General features: G+C 39.0%; 4 protein-coding genes across 6 annotated transcripts; 2 read left to right on the forward strand and 2 right to left on the reverse strand.

The window, feature by feature from the left end:
• Window positions 1–298: 298 nt before the first annotated feature.
• On the reverse strand, window positions 299–3,401 carry LOC146464478 (adrenocorticotropic hormone receptor-like). Its single transcript, XM_085129718.1, has one exon. The coding sequence runs from the start codon at window positions 1,927–1,929 to the stop codon at window positions 931–933; it is 999 nt and encodes a 332-aa protein (XP_084985844.1). The 5' UTR covers window positions 1,930–3,401; the 3' UTR covers window positions 299–930.
• A 260-nt stretch (window positions 3,402–3,661) lies between these two features.
• LOC146464479 (uncharacterized) lies at window positions 3,662–9,100 on the forward strand. 3 transcript variants are annotated; one of them, XM_085129714.1, is made up of 8 exons: window positions 3,662–3,828; window positions 3,948–4,380; window positions 4,502–4,655; window positions 5,143–5,278; window positions 5,719–5,800; window positions 6,740–6,758; window positions 8,170–8,210; window positions 8,768–9,100. In XM_085129714.1, the coding sequence occupies exons 1-8, from the start codon at window positions 3,798–3,800 to the stop codon at window positions 8,916–8,918; spliced, it is 1,047 nt and encodes a 348-aa protein (XP_084985840.1). In that variant the 5' UTR covers window positions 3,662–3,797; the 3' UTR covers window positions 8,919–9,100. The 3 variants fall into 3 exon arrangements, with proteins under 3 accessions (XP_084985840.1, XP_084985842.1, XP_084985841.1); XM_085129716.1 differs by having other exon boundaries at window positions 8,376–8,909; XM_085129715.1 differs by lacking the exon at window positions 6,740–6,758 and having other exon boundaries at window positions 5,719–5,819.
• On the reverse strand, window positions 8,928–14,071 carry LOC146464480 (transcription elongation factor SPT4-A-like). Its single transcript, XM_085129720.1, has 4 exons — window positions 13,956–14,071; window positions 11,077–11,183; window positions 10,381–10,436; window positions 8,928–9,455 (listed from the first exon to the last, which is right to left on the reverse strand). The coding sequence occupies exons 1-4, from the start codon at window positions 14,016–14,018 to the stop codon at window positions 9,337–9,339; spliced, it is 345 nt and encodes a 114-aa protein (XP_084985846.1). The 5' UTR covers window positions 14,019–14,071; the 3' UTR covers window positions 8,928–9,336.
• A 207-nt stretch (window positions 14,072–14,278) lies between these two features.
• On the forward strand, window positions 14,279–18,985 carry LOC146464481 (selenocysteine-specific elongation factor-like). The gene is made up of 2 exons (XM_085129747.1): window positions 14,279–14,744; window positions 17,550–18,985. Exons 1-2 carry the CDS (start codon window positions 14,289–14,291, stop codon window positions 18,846–18,848), a joined length of 1,755 nt encoding a protein of 584 aa, XP_084985873.1. The 5' UTR covers window positions 14,279–14,288; the 3' UTR covers window positions 18,849–18,985.
• The last annotated feature ends 3,353 nt before the right edge of the window (window positions 18,986–22,338 follow it).

Raw genomic sequence — 22,338 nt, forward strand, 5'->3', positions numbered from 1 at the left:
AGCAATGGACAGTTGGTAAAGGAATAAGAGAGTCACTCAGTGTCGTGTCCTTAAATCTCTTGGTCAGCGGTATGGTCTAGACTGCATAAGAGTTCGGTTTTTTCCGGCTTACGAACAAGCACTTTTTTGGAGCGAAATGTCTGGTGAAAGTAAGAATAGGGGCAAATCTTAGTGGGGAAGACGGTGATGGGCGCATCTGTCCGAGAATTCGTTCGATTCGGGTTACATAACAAATCGATATCCCACCCACACAGGTTTTAAGAAGTTGGCGTTGCAACCTCGAATTAGCGGCATGAACGAATAAAAATCATGATGAATCTTGCATTTGTCTGGTTTGAAACAGCGTGGAAATTTAATTAGACAAATAGGAGCGAGAAATGTAACTGAAATCTTTTTTCGTAATTAAGCTCGGCATGCAATATGGAAAAGGAAACGACTGTTTGGTTTTATCAACAGAGTTGATAAGGTAATTTGGCCTCTGTTAAGAGATTCGAATGCTAGACGCAGCACCACAGTTTCCTTAGCCGAACTAACCGTATTATCTAATGTTGAAAAAACACGCAGACTTATACTGCCTTTCATAAAATAAAGCAGTCTCTCAGTCGGGAAGACGAAATGTAATGATGTATCGCCGATCGCTAGAGAGTTGCTTTATAAACGTAATTGTTGATGCAAATGAGTAAAAAATTTTATCTACTTCAGTTAACAAGATGACAGTTGTTCGTGCTTCCTTTCGAACTGGCAACAACTCTGTGTAAACATTGTTTTCTTTTTCATTTAGTTCGCAAATGTTGTCTTTATTCAAGATCCAAATTTCCGGTTCAATTCATGAGTTTACACGAGAACTCGTTAAGCAGCACTAACCATACTATCGGAAAGAAATATTTCCGCATCCCTTATTCATGGTGACATAAAACCGCAATATAGCACTCACAACTGTGTGCCATCTTGATCTGATTGGTTTTTGGACCTCTTAGTTTTTGAACAATGTAATGATTTTTTCAGCGCGTGTCGGTAAGCTGGCAATCGCCACGCGTAAATAAAAGCGTCCAGTGCCACTTTTAGGAACAGTAACAAATCTCTTATTCGTAGAGCCATAAAAATATAATAGAGCCCCTTGGGTGTAAGGTCCGCGTACAGCCATACAAACTGAATGGCGATATGAGGTAACGCTGAAATTAGGAGAATCGCCGCAAGGTAAAATGTCACAATTGTGAACTGTCTTTGAAGGTTGTCCGCTTTTATTCTAACACCTTTCGTAGAGTCAAGGAAGGATTTTCTTGGACCCTTGTGGTGTACTTGCCTTTTAAAAACTCTGTATAATAAAACCAAAGTTACAAATAGAACAGTTGAAATTAAGACGGGGTGTAATGCCAAGTCTACCTTGAGAATTAAAACTGTATCGATTCCGGAAGAATGCAACACCAGTGTAAAACAGGTAAAGTAAAGCCAGCTTAGCAACACGCTGCCAAGAACGCGGTTTCTTGTAATCAAAGCTTTGTACTTATGGGGCCACTCGATGGCGATGTACTGCGACATAGACAAAAACAGGATGATCAAGTATGACGAACTTATTGTCACGGTTGAAATAGGTTGTCCGACTGCGTACAGACGGGAAACCAGCCAAGGTATATTTTGATCTCCATGCAGGAAGCGTGTGATGTAAAACAGCGCGAAAAATGGCTCGGTTGTAGCACCAGTCAAAAGATCAGTTAAGCCGAGTCCAGCTAGGAAGTATGTGGTCGGTGATCGAAAATTTCTCTGGGGATCTTTCCATATCGCCATTAAAAGCAAAATGTTGGCGGACACTGTTAATACTGACATCACTGAGAGACAGATTCCTTCAGCAAGCTCAAACTTCGTGTACAAAGATAGCAGATTATCGAGATGAGCCGCGGACTTGGTCGGTTCACTCCCATTTACATCCATAGCGAACTTTAACAAGAATGCTAATACTCACTTCTTCAGTCACAGCTAACCAATAGTGTTAGCTGAACTTGCCAAAGTATACAGTCGCCTTTTATTGAGTAAAATGTCCGTTGGCTAGGTGCTCAGCTTCCCTTGCTTAGTTTATTTTCCTGTTGTCGCAGTGTAGCTTTTTACGGAACAGAGTAAGTGGCTTCCAGTTAAGCCGGATAAACTACGAAGGTCCAAGTCAGTTAAATCATTTAAGGTCCAGTAGCATTCATCGTGAACTCGAGGGCTGTTTTTCTCCACAAAATTGTTCTGTGGGCGTATACATACGAAGATATGAATCTGATGAGTTATATTTCTTTTTCAACCCAACGATTATCACACATACGGTGGCAATTGTCACTTGGTTTGTTCACTTTTAATATGAACCCAGGTGACCGTGGATGGATGTCATATTGTAATGGCAAGTTGTCTTGATTTTGAAGCCCACTTAGACTGAGGTGTCACTTTATATGTACGCTTCCCGCCGATGTCCTGATTGAATTTCCTGTGAGAAGTTTTTAAGGTTTTTTTCAATGACGCGAACTGAATTATCAAGAATCGGTTTTCATCGTTTTCTCTCCTGCTGTCAGTACCTCACTCCACGTTTGCCGTGGTTTGCCCCGATTTCAATGTTTTTTCTTTATCTCGTTGTTGTAAATTTTTCATTATCATATTATCGTTGTTTTTCATTCTGAGACATAAATTCATAGCATAAAACAAGCGTTTTTTTTTTTCAATGCTAATTTGTAATAAACATTAAAGAGAACCCATCAACAATGGCGTTCGCTATAACGCGGAGTATTAAAGCTATCATCACAGTTTTCGCTTTTGTAAATGCAAGGTTGGCAGCTGAAGTATTTATTCAATTTTTTTCTAGTTATTTACTCTTCTTAGGCATGCAAATTAACCGCTTTTAATTTGTATTATTGATGCTTGTATAATTTTCTTTCATCAGAAATGAAAGTGATGGACATTATTCCGCGTTGTCCGTAAAAGTAGCTATTGTGCCCGGATCCTTCTTTCATTTCAGTTTGCTCTCCAATCGCTGTAAAAAAAATCTATGAAATATGGCCCCAAATATGCAGCATCTATCAAGTGAATTGTTTTAATACTGGATTTGCCAGGCGGACACTATGAAGAAATATCAAAATACTATAAATCATTGTTAATGAAAGTAATTATTCGGGATGGAAACTCTGGTGGTCTACTCTTCACCTACCGGAAAATTTTTGACAGTCATCAGTGTTACTTGGAAACTTGTTAATCATCTCTGAATACGATTTTTAACAGGCCGTTTGAATATGTCAAACGAAGGGCACTGAGAGATGTACTGTGGACAATACATTTAAGTGAAAAGTTCTTAAGTTACACACAACATTTATAATTATGCACTCGCTGTCAGTGCAAAAGTTGTTTCAAAACAAATTTGTCTATTAAACACAAAAGAGACGTAAAAGAGCGATTTCCTTTTGAGTGGAAAAACCGGTCGTTCTAGTGGGACAAAAAATGGAACAGTCCTTCCCACTGGAATTTTTTTTGGAAAAAAAAGGAATAACTTCGGACGCCGGCATTCCTCTTTTTTCGTTTTTACCGAATGGGTCGAATGGGTGGAGTTTTAAGAAAAACGCGGGAAAAAGTACGGCCGGCGAGCTGGCGTACAGTGTCATAAAGCGCGCGAAAATGACTGTCCGCGAAAATCGGGCAAACTAGCGTCGCAAGTTGCTCGATTCTTTACAAAGTATTTGTGACCGCTGTTACCAACATTAAAAAAAAAAAAGGAAAGAAGCGTTGTAGTCTGGACAACCCGGAGCGTTTAGCACGTTTAAAACAATTCAAAAACCATGAACAAACGTACGAACAGTAACCTAAGTGGTGAGTTTTTCTGTCAAAACGGCTGTTGTAAAACATCTTTTATAATTATTTAGCTTGACATTTAAAAATTAAAGCTTTTAGGTCGGTAGGTCCTGAAAGCCTCTTCTCTTTTCTTATAGGGCGTTTAGTGCCAATATTCGCTAACAATAAAAAGAAAAGACTAAAGCAAGCATTGTATGCAAATCCAACAACAGACGACTTTGAGGACTTGTCGACAGTGACCTCAACTAACAGTTATAATGGGCTTAGTTCAGGAGAAGACTATTTTGAAGCTAACAAAACAGGCCTACAAAAACAAAGTTTTCCTAGACCTCAAAGGCTAAATTCTCCAAACAACGAGGGATATGACAACAACAGTCTCTCTGTAACGCGACAAAGTCAGTATGCAACACGCGGTCGTGGGGGAATTACAAATCCGCCATCTTCTAGGGGAAGCCACACGGCAAACGACCGAGGCGGGTTACAAAGCTGGACCCCGGTAAAACAAGAACCTCAACGTTTTCAGAACACCGGCGATGTCTTATCACGAGCTGAGACCAACAACAGGGCCAGGTTTGTCCGTAAACATTGCCATGATTAGATTAAGCGTTCAATTTTTTTGCGCCATATAAAGAAAAAAAAAAACCTTACAGTTAGAAAGTTTAATGAGAGTTTGTTCTTTCTGTGTGAACAGGGGTTCTCAATACCAACCAGGAAAAGGTGTAACACATTCACATGTAAAAAAGGAGCAAGATAAAACCGGTAAAAGCAGGCCTTGCGGAGCAAACTCAAACCTGCCAATGCATTCTGAAAGTTTTCAGCAGGCTCAAAGCCGATCCAAATCAAAGGTATCACCTCTATTAATGAATGATAATGATAATAATTATTACATTATTTTCTTTAAATAATAATAATAATAATAATAATAATAATAATAATAATAATAATAATAATAACAATAATAATAATAATAATAATAACAGTAATAATAATAATAGGCAAGAACTTATATAGCGCAACATATCATAACAGTTCATGGCGCTTTACAATGCTCAAAATAAGAAAAATAGAAAAAAGTATGGATTTAGTTTCATGACAAAGTCCCCAGACTCACTGAAGATAAGCATGATAGGAGTAATTTTGAAATACCCGTACTTTAATTTCAGTAAGGACTGTGTACAGAACATATAACCGCGACAATTTTATAAAACGGTTTGCCAGGCTACACTAAACCCATCACCAAACTGTACATAGTGCAGTGGGAAGTGCTGGGGTAAAATCTCAACCTCACTCATAGGAACTAACATACTGCACATTTTCTTTCATTTTACCCAGGACAAGTCAACTAAGCAAGTGAATCTGATGGCCACTCCTTCGGACAACTCCCTCAAAGTCATAACAGCCACTATTCAGGATGTAGTACAGTGGACACACTTTGAAGACAAGGTGTCTGTCATTTATGAAATTTTTGGTAAGATATCGTTGATGTAGACGTACTTCCGGCAACACCCACGGTTCCAAATACACCAGATATGCCACATGTTTTTCATAGATAATTCAGCCACAAGAATTCTAAAAAGCTTTAAAGTAGAAAGCAATGTATGGTACTTTTTGCCAAAATTTGAGGTTCATTACCTCTAAAAATTGCGCGGTCACCCCAATTTTCTTTTTGGATTTCAACAGCCCTTGCCAAGATCTGCTTTTCCTGCGTAGTAATAAACCACGAAAATAATCCTTTGTATTACCAACTGCACCATCCTTTGGAAACTCGAGCTTCTCTGACCATTCTGAGATGAGCAGATCCTATACACAGTAACAAGAGGAGGCACCGTCCTTAACCTGCCTCATAACATATAGTTTCAAGAAAACAACAACCCAAAAAAAATCAATAATTTTTTTTTTTACTTTTAGGAACACTGGATTCGCAAGTCTCCTTAAATCAAGCTGGGAATGGAAAGAATTTTCTCATCAAAGACAAAACTGGAAATTTGAGGTATCTGAAGGTCCACTGTGTCTTAAATCTTCATTGTTTTGGCCACTTACATATAGCATAGCAGAGAGCAGATAGGTAAACTAATTATTTACTAACTTGGCCAGTGCTCAGAAATAAGTCCAGTGTACGTTACTACTTGGCTTATCAGGGACTGCGGCGGGGCTACCCCCCCCCCCCCCCCCCCCACTTTTTGGATGGTCAAAAAAAGTACATATTTCCACCTCCATCACTTACAGAAACAACTTACCTTACATATTATTAAGTATATTTAGGGTTTCTCCGACAAACCCACAACTAGTTTCAGACAGTATGTTCATAGTTTTGCTGCTGAACGAACGACTAGATTTCAACCGTGAAATAATAGAATTTCAGATGTTGTTTCTGTTTTCATTCGTTCTTGGATCGGTGTTTCACGAAGATAAAGATTCATCACTGAATAAGTTTGAGGGAGTTTTTGCACAAAGGCATTCATTTATGAAAGCTACTTATCGCCGTTACGCATAAATATTTGAAACGGAGAATTATGTACAGCTACGGTCATCCTGGATCATTCAATCCCCTTGTCCTAACGAACTGATTTACCGTAATGATTTACGGAAACATGAACAACGAAACTGGGTCTTCAAAAGCTGCTGGCTTTCACAAGAAAACAAGTAAAAAATTTCTGCCTCATCAGTTTGTTGTGTCGGTCAGACTGAAGCATTGACTCCTTACTTCAAAAGAAAAGAAAACATACTTTAGTTGATACAATTGAAAATTTACATCAGTGTTGATGAATTTATAGACATTTTAGAAGATTAAGTTTAAAAATTTTCCGGGGGAGTATGCCCCTGGACTCCGCTAGTTATTTCACGCTGACACATTCGTGTTAGCCTCCCCACTCCAAAACCAGCTCCACGGTCCCCGCTAATGATAGTCAACATTTACGTTTCTTTACAGGTGCATTTTTTGGGAAATGGTGAGTGCATCTTTAATTGACTAGAGGAGGGCCTACCAGTTTACTACACAAAAGTCTGTGACACCACCACTGAAATAAAGTACTGATGTATTGGGTATCCACACTAATATGTTTTGAAAAGATGGAAATCATGTTTGTTGTTTTGACTGTTGAAGCATTCTTGTGTGTTTTCTACTATTTCAATTTTAATTCTTGCCACTTCATTGGGGGAAGAGTGGAGGGACCCTTATTACGAAATGAGGGGCTAATTAGGGACAAGGAGCAGCTAGAGTTTTACTGTAATTTTTATTATCTACATAAATGACCTAGCCTTGGCGGTTCAAGGTTGTAGTGTTGAGCTTTATGCTGACGATACACTTATCTATTTTGCAAGCAAGTCTGTCTGTGTAATTCAAGCTCGGTTAACTGATGGCCTAACTGATGTCCTAAGCTGGCTTCATGCTAATTTTTTAATACTTAATCTTGAGAAAACGAAGATTATGCTTGTTGGTACCCATCAGAGGACCGCAGAGGCTGACGATCTAGTTATAGAAATCAATAACACGCGTTTAGAAAGGGTTAACAAGTTCAAGTACCTTGGGGTCCTCCTAGACAACACTCTATCTTGGAAGGACCACATAGAATATATTGGTAACAAGATCTCGTCAAGATTAGGTGTTCTGCGTCGAGCGCGTAAGGTTCTCCCCAAGACAACTTGCCTAATGCTCTACAATACTATAGTTTGGCCATTATTTGATTACTGTTCGTCTGTCTGGGGCAGTTGTGGGGCTGGAAGCAAAGATTACCTAGATAAGCTAAATAGACGTGCTGCATACATTATTGAAGGTCGATCAGTCGGGGCTGAGGACTTGGTTGGCCCAACCTACAAAGCGCGCAGAAATTATCTCAAATGCCTTTTAGTCCATAAATGTCTTCACGGAATAGCGCCTTCGTACTTACTTTCAGAGTTTAGGCACGCGCATCTTTACCATGGCTATAACACCAGAAGCCGTGATTTGTTGCGCCCTCCCTTCGCAAAAACTGCTAAGTATCAGGGGAGCTTCAGAATAAACGGTGCTCGAACTTATAACACCATCCCGAGAACCATTAGACAGGTAGAGGCGTTCAGTAAATTTAAAACCAAACTAAAGTGCCATCTTAAGCAGTAACGCCCGCGGTACATGCTGCATTTATAACTTAATTATTTGTCTAGTTTTTTTGTTTTTTTGTTTTTTTTGTTTCAATTTTTGTGTTTTGTCTTGTGCTGTGTCAGGGCTCCATTTAAACTAGCTCTGCTAAATTGGATGCCCCTGGATAAATATTGAATTAAATAAAAAATAAATAAAATAAAGTAAGTAATTTTTGCTTTCTCCAAGTCACACATGACCAGTGATTATGTTCTGATGATACCCACATTCTTTTCATAAACCAGGATCGTCAACTTCCAAGACTAACAAGAGGACAAATACACAGGTGGCGTTCTTCTACCTAAGCCTTTTAATGACTCTCTGCTCTACCCTGCCATTTTACCTTTTCATTGTAAATATGTGCAAAGAAAGTGACTTGATCATAACATTTAGAGAAGGTTTTGGTTCATCTGTGTAATTGCATGTACCCTTAGCCTTTTCCATTTTTCAGATGAGAGGAGGCAAGCACGAGGTGAGCGCTGAGCGCCTCGTGCTTGCCTGAAAAAAACAAAAAACAAAAACAGAAACAAAAAATAATGCCTGTTCTGCAGGCTAATGCACCCTTTACATGTGACATACTGACTGTAGAGACTGAGAATAAGACTGGTGTTTCACCAGGTCTGAGTTGTGCAATAAAAAACAAACAAAAACCTAATCGAAAAAATCTACGAGTAGTAGCTGAATAGTGATCAACGGAAAACTTGTAACATTGTCATACCACCATTGGTCATTTATATTCCCAATGAAAGGTGAAATCAATGTCAAATGAACACTTGTCAGAATGCTTTCGTTTTTGTTTGTACAGCTGTTACTTACAAAATCATTTAAAAATCTGTATTCAAGGTGTGTGGGCTGTTTGGATAGAAAAAATGGACACTTCAACTGTGTATCAATCAGGCCAGTGAAGCAGACAGAACTACAAGTAATGGCAGTATTCTTAGAGGCATCAAACCTGGTTATGCAAGAGCAACTGGTTACCTTGAAGGAAGATTGAACAACAAAATTAATGTCCTTATTAAAAGGGCACTGATTTTTATTTTGCAGGCAATAACAAAAATTAATTGGCAAATACATTTGAATGAATAATATTTATTTTTGTAACAGGCCAAAAATTGTATTGTGCTTATTGAGTTCTTACAAAAGAAACAATAAAATGAATAAAGGTTTCAATATTAATGTGGCAATGAATCTTTAATGCCATATGGATATATTTCCACTGTGTACCAAGGAAAATAAATTAAAATAAAAGATTAGTAAAAAAGGCTTCACTTTGTTGCTGAAGATCTGAGAAAAGTCACTAATGGTAATTGTCTGTTATTTACAGTATCAGAAAGACTTGTAAATTTACTACAAAGAAACATTCCACTGCATATGAAAACAACTACAAAGGCTTATGTACATTAATTAACTTTTTACTGGTTTGTTCTGTCCCTTGATTTAGGGTTGACTCCTCTTGCCTTGAGTTCACGCACCACGTGACTCGGTAGTTTACCACTCACAGAAATGGCATAGCAACCTCTTGCTAATGTGTCTAAAGATAATACAACCAAAATTAGTGATAGTTACCTAATGTACACTTCTGTTCATAAGATTTTTTTTTTAGGTTAACTATGGCAAAAACAGTTTTTATGAAAACTTGAAGTAGCTATAGACGAGCGAGAAGGAGGGGGTGGACCCTGTAAGATGTCAGCTGTAGATGGGCACAGGCTTATTGTAAAAGCCAACAATCAACTGGTTATGCCATGCAATCCACGTGAAATGTTTGTAGAGCAGGCAACATTATCAACACACAAATGTTTTAGGGTCCTTTCTGAAACATTTTTATAGTTTACACAATATAAATGGCAATGGATTTTGTAGCAGAAAATGCAGTGAAGTAAGGGTACAGGAAGTCCCTAAATTCAAATTCACACTTTTTCCTGAGATGGTTATTATATCTGGATGTTCACCATATCCAAGTTTGTAACATAAAACTAGGGTAGCACTGTTATAGGCCTTTCAGCAGCTAGGATGACACACAACTTACTTCTCAGTAAAATATGGGTCATAAGTTATAGAATATCACAGATGGAATTTATTTTAGCATTGGAAATAGCAAAATGGCCAAGTTTGATGACACTGACATTACATGTAAAACACATCAAGTTTTATGACAGTTTACGTTCTTTATTAAAAATATATAGGAATCTGTATGGAAAAAGTTCCTGGAGAGCAAGAGTCTAGAGTCTGCACTACAGCGAATTCTTCGGATCCATACAAACCAAAAATTTGTGTCGTAAAAAACCGTCTCTTAAAAGCCAGGGGCCTCAAACTTGGTGACTGCTCATTCTGTCATGCTATTGACATTCTTCATTGATACTCTATTGACGGTTGGAGCACATAACTTCAGCTGAAAAGGGCATAGGAATGTGTTGTAAAACATTTCTTTAACCATTGACAAATTCTTGGTATATTACCTATCCTTTGCCACCTGGCCACCCAACTGTCTTCAGGAGTGATCATGGATATTATTCTGTCAAGAAAACAGTATACTCTTTGTTGGTCCAAATGAATTGAATAACAACAACAGCAACAATTTATTTGAAAAATAACAGAATGAATGGCTTGTCCTGCAAATACCGGTAGTGACAAAACTAATCAAGGCGGGACAAGACGAATACAGAAACACTTGAGAAAATCATGCAAATTGTGCAATCTTATCATTAAACAATATCATGAACAGTTGAAATTTTTTCAAATGGACTGCTTACTTTTCATTTTGACCACTTGTGCATGTCACCCTTTTCAAATAGCATTTAATTGATTGGAAGCATAACAAAAACTTTAACCAAGCGCCTTTGTCCACATGTAAAAATGCTACCTTGTTCTTTTTCTGTTCATATGTGGACCTAAACCATCAGTGTTGCTTACCATTATGTGCCTACATCATGGTTATGTTCAACAATTTACGATATCTTGAAAGAGTTCCAGAAATAATTTTATTTGGCACTCTAGGAGAAATTTGAATATGTTTTATTTGCTCAGTTTACATGGATATTCAGAAGACGACCCCTTGCACCTGTGTTTTTTTTATTCATTACTCTAATGCTCATCTTTACTTGAAAACATCCTTGTGATTTATGGATATCAGTTTACAACTCTGATTAACTTACCCATCAAAGTTTGCACTTGTACAAGTTAAAATATTTTCTTTGTTGTTCTTAAGTCTCAGATGCTTCTCACAATTTTCACAACCATCATATTCAAACTGCTCCAGGGTCTACAAAGGAAATAACTGCATCAATTCAACCAATTAAGTAAACCTGTGTGATGCAATATTTTATTCACTCGAATAAGTTAAAATCAAAGTTACCATAACAATTCTTAAAGGAAAGCAAACCATGATTGAATGAACTAAGAGAAAGTTCTCCTGTTGGTTTTTGGCACTCTTAGATTTCATGGAGTCAACATATGTACAGCAGAAGTGAGCTGCAATTTAAGCGCTAGAGGACGTGCTAGAGCACTTCTTATACGGAGGTTTTTCTAAGAACTGAGCATCAGGCAAATTGACCGTCTGTAGACATAACTTTGCCTGGCTGCTTTTATCATCACTATTGACTTTTTCCACATGAGAACATGCACTGGCCTATCACCCGCTTGTTCAAAATCTCAGTTAAAGAAAGTCATGCCTATACATTTTAGCAAGTGTACTAAACAAATATTTCTTCCTAGTCATACTAGGATGGGGCAAGTCTTTCATGCAGTTGAATAACAATATTTATTTTTTTTTATTTGCCTAGGATATTCATTCATAAGGCAACTTATTTTGTTTATGCTTTTGGCTGATTTTACACTGTACTGTCCAATTGAATTCCAAGATTCTACAGAAGTGTAAGTCAGAAATCACTGAGCATTTCCTATACAACAAGAAAGCACTAGTATTAAAGGCTTAACATGCAGCCTCATTTATTCCTGTATACCTTGCATATTTTTTAAACCTTTTCTTCCAGGAAAATTGAGCTAAATGAATAGTTTTGGTCAGAAAGAAAGGCTATACATGTAAGCGTGATATTGTTTTGGTGGCCTTCCGTTACGCTACTTGACTTAATACCAGAAGTTGCTTATGATAACGCAATGACAGATGTGCCACAGAGTGTGGCCAATGTGCGAGCCAGCGAGCCAAACGTGCGAGCCATGCAAGCCATGCGAGGCAGACGTGCGAGACATGAACAAAACATGCGAGGCATGCAAGGCATGAACAACCCCCAACATAAATGCTAACCGTTAAGCTAACTGGGGAGCTATTTAAGCCAACCGGAGTGCTATTTAGGCTAACCGGAGTGCTTTTTTAGGCTAACCGGAGTGCTTTTTTAGGCTAACCTGAGTGCCTCGCACATGTGCCTCACATGGCTCGCTGGCTCGCAGATTGTCAAGACCCTGTGCCACAGAGACCTGACTTCCTGTTATTTTGACCTGTCCAAGGCAGCCCAAGGTCACGTCACTAGAGCGTGTAATAATAATTACTGGAGGGTCAATGACCTTTGAATGCAAGGGGGATTGGGTCACAGGCGGCCGATGGGAATCTAAATGCATTATAACACTTTGTATGGGAAATACAATATTGTCAATTCTGAACTTGAAATAATGCTAAATTTTAACTGACTGACTCAGTTCTGGTGTATTCTTATGCGTTTGGGGGTTACTTCACCGTTTTGGGCATTGGGTTATTCCAGAAAAAATCCACACCTCCCCGACGGATGGGATTCTGGAAATTCTCACTGGAGGTGGGGTAAAAGACTCTGGAAATCCAGGCGGGAGGGGGGGTTGAACTTAAGAAAGTCTTTTGCAGGAGTCATTTCGACCGATAGTTCACGCGATTCGAACGTTTAGTTCGGTGACACTTCAGCGCTCTCAGACCCTGAAAATAATAGGAATATTTTGCTCACATATTTCTCACCTAAAATAAATGATAATCTAAGTTCCTTCGCAGGTCCTTTTATAGCAGAAATTGCGAACAACAAGATAGTAAAGAACGAGCCATCGCAACATTGTTGCAACGAAGAGCACAGGGGACCCACACAAAGTTTGTGTGGGACCCTGTGCGAAGAGTTTGAAATGCCTGACACATTTCTACTCATACCAGACCCAGCGCGCCACCATTGTGTAAAACAGGTATGCAAATGAAGCCACAACACTATATTTCTTTAATTTATAGAACATTTGAGTTGAAATACTAGCCTATTATACAAATAAGACGCCAAGTCGCTTTTATCCGGGAGGTTTAGTCACCCGTACGGGAGACCGGGAGATTTGTTCCGTATCCGGGAGACTCCCGGATAATCCGGGAGAGTTGGCATGAGTGTTGAATGCCTCATCATCAAAAATCCCCATGCACTTGGCTGGAAATGAAGCATGTTCTGCTTCTGATTCCATGATCACTTTTTTTTGGCAAGTGCTGGTGATTATAAAATGGATATGGGGTTTGGGTCCAAGGTCAAATTAGCTCTCTAACCAAGGTGGTATAGCAATTTCATGTACAGTACTTACCCCATCCCCACAGCGGCATCTCAGCCAGCTCCATTGTCCTGTGCAATCAATTGCATAGTGAGGCGACACCACAGTCGCCTGTAACCCAACACCGCTTACACTCAAAAGTCATCAACCCACCGGTAATTGATAATATTATTAGACACTCTCTAGTGACGTGAGCTTAGGCTGCCTGTGACTGACCAAGTTTGTTCGGTCCAAATCGATGTAAGAAAATTGATCTTTCTTTTTTTCGTTCACATGTGGACTTCAAGCTTAGTCGCAGACAGACATAAGCTTATGGAACACATCCTAAAGCTTATAAACATTCAATCAGATTTCGTAAGAAGTAAACATGGAAAAACAGGAATTCTTAAGTAAAGGTTATTAAGTCTTAAAAATATAGATGAAGCCTCTCAACAGTTGAAAGTTGATGAGTTTTTTTTTGGAATAAATAATTCGACTTCGGGGAACATATTTTTATATTAAGCTTAGAAGAGTCCCAAATGATATCAAAATATCTTACCTTCACCAAAGAACACAGCAGACAGGCTCGAAGGTTTCTTAACTCCTTTGGAACACTCTCCATTTTCTTTCAAATCGAAAGTTGTGTGCTCTCTTGTGTGCTCTTCGACCGCTCTGTTTATGATAAGACATGCGCTAGACCCTGACTCGTCCCCAGTCGTCTCTCTTGTCACGCGTGACGGGGAGCGTAAAGGGGCATCACCCCTTGCGCTTCGCTTTCTTCCCTCCCATCACTCTTCGCGCTCTCCGTTTCCCAACAAGAGAGACGACTGGGGACGAGTCAGCGCTAGACCCAATCCTTTCTCGGAATTGAGATTTTTTTTCTTTTTTCAACATGGCGGCTTCCGTGAGCAAGAAGGCATTGAATTTCAATATTGGAGTTCTAGGTCATATTGACAGTGGAAAAACTTCTCTTGCTAAGGCTCTGAGCTCCACCGCCTCTACAGCATCGTTTGACAAAAATCCTCAGAGTAAAGAGCGTGGAATCACGCTTGATCTGGGTTTTTCGTCATTCCAAGTGGCCATGCCGGAGCATTTGAAGCATCACCCTTATGACCTGCTACAGTTCACCCTGGTAGACTGCCCAGGCCATGCATCTCTCATCAGGACTATCATTGGAGGTGCTCAGATTATTGACATGATGATGCTGGTGGTGGATGTCACAAAAGGTGTACAGACTCAAACTGCTGAGTGTCTTGTGATTGGTGAGATTCTGTGTGAGAAGATGGTCGTGGTATTGAACAAGATCGACTTACTTAAAGAAGAGAAGAGGGATGCGTTAATTGAGAAGGTGAACTGAATGTGAATATAAAATTTTGTATTTCCAGATCATTTCCAACTGAAGAATTAAGGGCAGCCAGTTGTGAAGACCCCCCCCCCCCCACCCCCACTTCTTTACCCAATCAAGGACGTATAGCCAAATCATCCCCTTCCCCGGCCTAACCCCCCTTACCTCATAGTGTTCTTCAACCAAAATGCTTTGTGAATTTCAACATTGTTTTGGGGAGAGTATAATGTGTTGGATAGCATGGTCATTCAAAATTAGCACTTCGTAGCATACAGTGTAGAATTTGTCCCATGCAGTCTTGTCCACAGTTGTAGGTTATCAGTCTATCATGACGATTTTAATTTAGTTTACCTTTTGCAAAATGCTTAGAAAACTGAAGAATTCTGCGATCTGTTACCAAGTCAGTTTATCTTCCGAAAGCCATCTTGGTCACCAATGCTTTGCAGTTTATATTTGAATGAAGAAGCTCGTAGTTAAAAGTTGCTTGCCTATGATTGTACATTGTGGGAAATATGTCCCAAACTAGAAGGCATTTCACCATGTCAGTGGCTGAGAGTAAGAAGTGGGGCAGGGTTGGAGTGGTTGTCAAGGGGATAATTGAATGATACATGATACATAAAGCCTATGGCTCTGTAGCTCAGGGGCTACCTTTTAAAGGACCCTAGTCAACCTTCGCCATTTTCGATGCCATCGAAATTATTGATATTGCATGGCGAAGCGAAATCTTATTGCTTTACTGTAAGTTGTGTTCCTGAAAAATATGTTTAATTTTCTTTAGTAGTTTCACAGTGATTTCGTTCATTTCGACATGCTCTGAATAAAATATAATAGCCAAACTCTCGGATATAAACAAAAACAAAGGTGTGGGTGACTAGGGCCCTCTAACAGCCTGTTGGACCTAGTTATGACTGGGCATAGACATGTGCATACATGTGTGCATCTTAACTATTTCAACCTAAATTCAAACATTGCTTTAAATTTTACAAGCACTTAGCTTGCATTGCAGATGAATGAAGCAGCCAGTAAGATTTTACTGAAAATTAGGTCCAAAATCCTTGTTTAATACCTCCAATGAAGTAAAATATACATCAATGAAGTAAATTTATAACCAGCAGGAAAATGGAAGATAGTAATGGGTCAGGAGGGGTAATCCAGATTTCAAGTGACAGGGATGATCGAAGGATTTTTTTGGGTTTGAAATTTTTGATTCTGGGATTTTTTTGGGAAGGAAAATTTGGCAAGAATATTTTGGGGTGGCTTGATTTAAGTAGGGATTTTTGGGGGTATTCAAAACAATCTGAAGATTCGTGGTAGTGCCCGCGTATCCTGTCCGCGTTGTCATTCTGCATAATGTTATTGTCAAAACAGAAAATGTTTTTGGGTGTCTCGAGAGTTGTTAGAATGACTACCAGATGCGGAAAAGATAACTTCAGATAGTATGTTGAATAAACAAAGACAAACATTCAATTTCTAATGTTTTAATTTCTAATGTTATATCATTTAATACTTTCTGAAAAATTTTAAGGCTCGGAAATTCGGCATGGGATTTTTTGGGGGTTAATTTTTGGTCCAGGGAGTTTTTTGGGTTTTGTTGGAAGCTATAGGGATCTTTTTGGGTTTTGATTTTTGCCCCCATTCGATCATCCCCGTCAATTGAAATCCGGAGTACCCCCCAGGGAATGGGGCCAAATGAAAGCATTGGGAAATTCTGTAATGGTCAAAGCAACACAATACAAAAAAGGGACACTTCAGTAATACATCGTATTGTATCACAAATGTATCTCGAAATGCCATATATTCCAATAATAATTATTGATTTAAGGAGACACCAATAAAGTTTTATTTCTACCATTGTTTTTAATTCCATTTGTAGTTTAGAAATAAGTATATTACTTGGCAGTTTACAAAAGTTTATAAGTGTGTTGCGTTGGTTTGCTACGGCTATTCCAGACCTGGTGGATAAGTTAACAAATTAAACAATCATGTATTAACTTTTTGCACTTGAAAAGAGCCGTGAATATCATGCATTGTTATGAGAAGATTTCTGTCTTCTTTAACAGCTTTGAAGGCTGTTGTAAATACAAACATCCTTCATTATTTTTCTGTGCACTTGCCCGGGGGGATTGCTAACAAACTATAAATGGCTTTTTGAAATAGCTAGTCACAGGCAAGGACTTAAAATCCATTTCTTTATGGTGGACTAGAACAAGATTCTACCTGTGGCTGGATTCCCCCTGCAACACCACACACTCCAGAGGAGTTCTATACTATCGTATAAGACACTATTATCTTTGTATATATCTCTTATTGGTGACTACACGACATGCACGTGTTTGTTTTTTATTATGAAAATTGCCATGGTGGCTTGTTGATCCTAACTATTTTCTGTTCATATCCTTCTATCTTGTATTAATCATATGGTTCCTGGCACAATTTCCACCATGTTTAAAATGGAGCCAGGTGCAGGTGCAATGTCCAGTGCATAAAGGGCAACAAATTTTCTGTCAGCTAGTGAAGCTTTCTGAGGCACAAAGTTTTTTCACTGTAAGACATTAGCAAACTTCTAAGCCCCACAGTCATTTGACCTGTGGTATGTACAAGTGAAAACATTCAATGTGGGGCATAGTTAACAGTGTGAGGCATTCAAAGAGAAAAGTTTTTATACGATCAAACAGGACTCCTCTGGACCCTATGACACATAAGGAACACTAATCCATAAAAACTTGTGGGAAATGCGATCATTGTCTGTACAGTAAGAATATTTCAATCAATCGACTTGAAGGACTCACTTTTGGCTCTTTTTTTCAGATGATCAAAAAGTTGTCAAAGACATTAGAAAACACCAAATTTGCTGGTTCACCCATCTTAGCTGTATCAGCCAAGCCTGGAGGACCTGAATCTCCCGAATCTGAGCCTGTTGGCACACAGAAGCTTGTTGATTTGCTGTCATCTTTGTCATACCTTCCAAACAGAGATGCATCAGGACCACTGCTCTATGCTGTTGACCACTGCTTCTCCATACGAGGCCAAGGCACTGTGATGACTGGCACCATCCTCAGTGGCAGTGTTAAGGTCAATGATACAATTGAGATTCCCTCCATGAAGATCACTAAAAAAGTCAAATCCATGCAGATGTTCAAGGTGCCTGTAACAGAGGCATTTCAGGGGGACAGGGTGGGGATATGTGTTACTCAGTTTGATCCAAAGTTGTTAGAAAGAGGTCTGGTTTGTAGCCCTTCTTCTGTTCCAACAATCTTTGCAGCTATTATCTCAGTTAAACACATACCTTACTACAAAGGAACGATTAGTTCAAAATCTAAGTTTCACATTACCATTGGCCATGAAACAGTGATGGGCAAACTGCAAGTCTTTGGCCTCCCACCTGGCCAGGCAACTGATTCCTCTCAATACAGTACTTCTTTTGACATGAGCAGGGAGTATGTTTTTCAGGAAGCAGTGATGGATCGGTCAAATACCTCAACTAGTTCAGCTGGAAATGAAAATGCAGCATCTGGAAATAATCCAGTCTCAAGCCAACAGTGGCTGTTCATTGAGTTTGAAAAACCAGTGACTTGCCCAGAAAGTTCTTTGGTTATTGGCTCTCGGCTTGACACTGACATACATCTAAACCTCTGCAGAATAGCATTTCATGGAAGATTGTTAGTTCCTGTCACAGAAAAGAACTTTGCAGAAACACTCTTACCACAGCTTAAAGTTTACAAGACCAAGGCAAGAGAAGGTGTTGTTGAAAGGATGGCTGATGATTATTCTGTGATTGCACACTCACTTTTTAAGAAGGAAACAAACATCCAAACCTTTGTTGGAATGAAGATAAGGCTGTCAACAGGGGAGGAAGGAATGATTGAAGGGGGTTTTGGTCAAAGCGGTAAGGTGAAGATTAGGATTCCAAATGGCCTGTCTGCGGATACTATTCTTAAGCTTTCCTCTGGTGGAAGGAAAAAAGGAGGGAAGAATAAAAGTGCTGCACAAGCTTCTACTACAGAGGATGCTGGTGATTCTGTTGAGCAACTCACAAAAGCCATCAAAGTAATACTGGAGTTTAAGAGATACAATTATGATCCCAAGAAGAAAATGATACAATCATGAGAAAAGATTTTTGCATTTACCGTATTTACTCGAATGAACGCCGCGGCGCTTATTTAATTTTTCGTGTCTCTTGTGCGGCGCTTATTCGAGGGCGGTGCTTATTAAAAGGCTCATACCATAAAGCCAAAACATTTTGATTGTACAAGCAAACGCAGACAATCTCCTTACTGCAACAGTTACAGGGAAGAGAAAGAGGGGGGTTGGGCTTGCCGTACCGGCAAAGTTTACAGCCTTCACGCAAGAACTGAAGAACGAGAACATTTTGAAGAGAGAACTGAATGAAAGAGCATCTTGAGATATACTCACTTCGAACTGAAAAACATCACTATTGATGAAAATAAATTCCCATTGCTGGCTTACAACCGCATTGCAGCGATCACAGTGTATTTTTATCATCTTATGGAAATACTCAAATAAGTGCCGCACCGGAGCTGCGGCGCTTATTCGAGGGCGGCGCTTATTAACCATTCCGCTCCATGTGCGGCGCTTAATCGAGGGCGGTGCTTATTCGGAGGCGGCGCTTATTCGAGTAAATACGGTATACAGATAATAATCATATTAGATATCAAACGTAGTCAATGTTTAGAAATGTGTAGTTATTATAATAAAGAAAAGGAGGGCCAGTGGCATATTTTTTTCTCAAATTATCACGTGTTATCATGATGTAAGGAAAGAAAATTTCCTAATTCTTGTTTGGAATGAATGCTCAAAATTTTTCTGTAGAGTTACGGTAAGTGGCCATAGTGCCTTTTTCATAGATAGTGGTATGTTTAGATGAATTATACTCATTGTTAGTGTTCTATTGACTAAGTTGAACAAAAACGACTTATTTTAGTTCCTTACTGTGTTTGAGGCAATTTCAAAACAGTTGGAGCTTAGATTTATTACTTCCAAATATTAACACTGGGAGAAGTGTTCTTTCATACAGGAGAAGACACAAAACGATGACATTGGATACTTTTAACTGCTAAATACACCGTTTGTAATAAATTTGCTTTTCTTGGGTTTTGTGAAACCACAAAATACATAGGCACTACGCAGGAATATGTGGGATTTTCAACTAGGTGTTTGAGCATTTTTTTTTTTTGTTTGTTTCTTCTTTTTTCCGGGACCAAAGCTATTTTGAATTTTTCCAATAGTTTCAAGATATTTCCTTACTTTGTGTCGCGGTTTTATCCTACAATACCTTTGCCCGCCACCATTCAAAACAAAATAACGTGTTCCCTGCCGAATCAATACACTCAGTGCGCGCTCTGATGATATCTCGGGTAGTTAAGGTGGAAAAGAAGAACATAAAATTAAAACGAAAGCAACAGAAAAACGGTTGTAAAATTACCTTTGGTGCGTTTTGAATTCTCTGCTTACTTTCGCGCGCAGTCGATCTTTCAAGCAAACTTCATTTTTCTTTGATTTTCTCAGCTTGCAGGGTCTCCTTTTTGCTGATAGATCGCCTGATAAGGAAGGTTCGGGAAATCATTAGAGGTATTTACCGCGTCAAGTTTTCAGTCGCGTACCTTTTTCTTCGTCGTAGTTTTTTTCCCCTTCATTCTGGTCACAAATTGCATTGAATAAATTAATTAAATCTGGATTTAACTCTGTTCTCTCCTAGAAGGGATAGTTTTGTCGTCTATTGTCCTCATTGTCTTCAACAAAAACGGCCCAATTAAAATCTGTTATCTGCGCATTTGTCAGGAGGGAGGGGATCGACTCATCCCTACCTGTGTTACGTCACATAGCCACAATCTGGGGCCTAGGCTTTCTTCCAAAACGGTGGCCACACGCGTGAATTTAAGACCCATTCAAGGCTCTAATGTGCCGTTTTCAGAAAGAAATCAAACCTTTTTGAAGCAGTAAATTGAAAGAATAACTTCTAAGAAGTGCTCGACGTTAAAAAGGGTGGAAATTGGAGCCTGGCGAAGAAATTACGTTTGGTTTGACAGATTATAGAACTACAATGCGAGGAGGAAAGGTCATTGATAAGCTTAATGCACATCACATCACTTTGTCGAACTGATGCGAAAACGCTACTGGAAATCCACTAGACAAAAAAACAATTAAAGGTTTGATTTTCAATTTCTTACTAAAAGTTTTCATTTAGGAAAGCTTTTTGTCTGTTTGTCTCTTACACTTACTGACACTACATAACCAGAATATAAATAGCGCCGCTGATGATAAGGATTGTCATCGATACGTTTTTCAATGTTCCACTGTTTATATCTATAAATGAAATACAGGGGAAAACATTTGTTAAGAAGAATACCTTGTGCTTCATATGGACGCTTTAATCCTTACGTTTTCACCTTTGATTTTGAGACAGGAACTGTTTGTATATTGATTATTTTTCAATATTAAACGTGAGTCAGGTCTGTATCTGTGTGGCTCGGTCATGACTTTATCATAATTCACTTTCCGGTATGATTTCAAGTAGCGTCGCGCAATATCATGCTATCTTGATGACTAAACTATTCAATTAGTTCAATCGCGAAGGTATAAAAATCTGCGATGCGTGCAATGGGTACGAATGAGGCCACTAGTGCTAAACATACGCCAACGCACCCCGTGTAAACGCCCATAGGCGTCTTGTTTTCCTCATTCTTACTAGTTTTCGCGATTTTATTTAATACGCGCGAAAAAAAGATTGCGTGAAATTTAAACACGCGAATTTTAATACCATGTCATATAACAAAACAAGAATTTTAAATGTTCTGAGTTAACCGGGCCTTGTGGTGAATGTAACTATCTGTCCTTGAAAACATCTTTCCAGTCTTTTTCTCGACTAGCACTCTTTCTCCTATTTACTATTTTCTTCAGTTTGTAATTCGGCCCAAAACCTCTTTAGAACAATCATCAAAGTTTCCATTTGTAGGCTCCTTGTAGTTAGATTGAACCAGACCTTTATATCTTTTGAGTGTTTCCTTAATTTTTGTGACAAGTGCCCTCAGTTCAGGGTTTAAGAAAATAAAACGCAGACAAAATGGCGAGATTTAGTACACTTTTGCTCTAATTTTTCTCGTCAATCGCGAAAATTAATACTCACGAAATTCGAAATCCGGTAATAGCTATAACTAAACTGCCACTAATTTCGCTAATTATATTTCAGGGAAAATTGAGCAAAACGTATTAGCGCGTTTTTCTCCAGTAGACCGAGACTACTATTTCTTTATCAACGACCCAATAGCTCAGTAGAAGAGCACTAATCACAGTAAGTTAAAGCAGATTAACTTCTTCCAATACACAGCATAGAGGACTCTTAGAATATCTGAAGCCATCAAGTAGGACCAAAGAAGTTGACCCAAAAGAGTGCTTCTGAGTTCCGTGTTCAGTCGTCTCAGACACGCAATCCGTCAGACATGACTGATTACGTAAAGACGAACGCGGAACTCAGCCAGAAATTGCTTCGCTTGCATATTTTACTTTCATTTTCCTTTGCTTGGCTGAGTAGCAAACGGTGACACTTGCGAGAGATAGGAAAGCGAAACAGTTCAACAGC

This window comes from Pavona decussata, unplaced genomic scaffold (genome assembly GCF_977016875.1).
Source record: "Pavona decussata unplaced genomic scaffold, jaPavDecu1.1 SCAFFOLD_163, whole genome shotgun sequence".
NCBI classification, from domain to species: domain Eukaryota; kingdom Metazoa; phylum Cnidaria; class Anthozoa; order Scleractinia; family Agariciidae; genus Pavona; species Pavona decussata.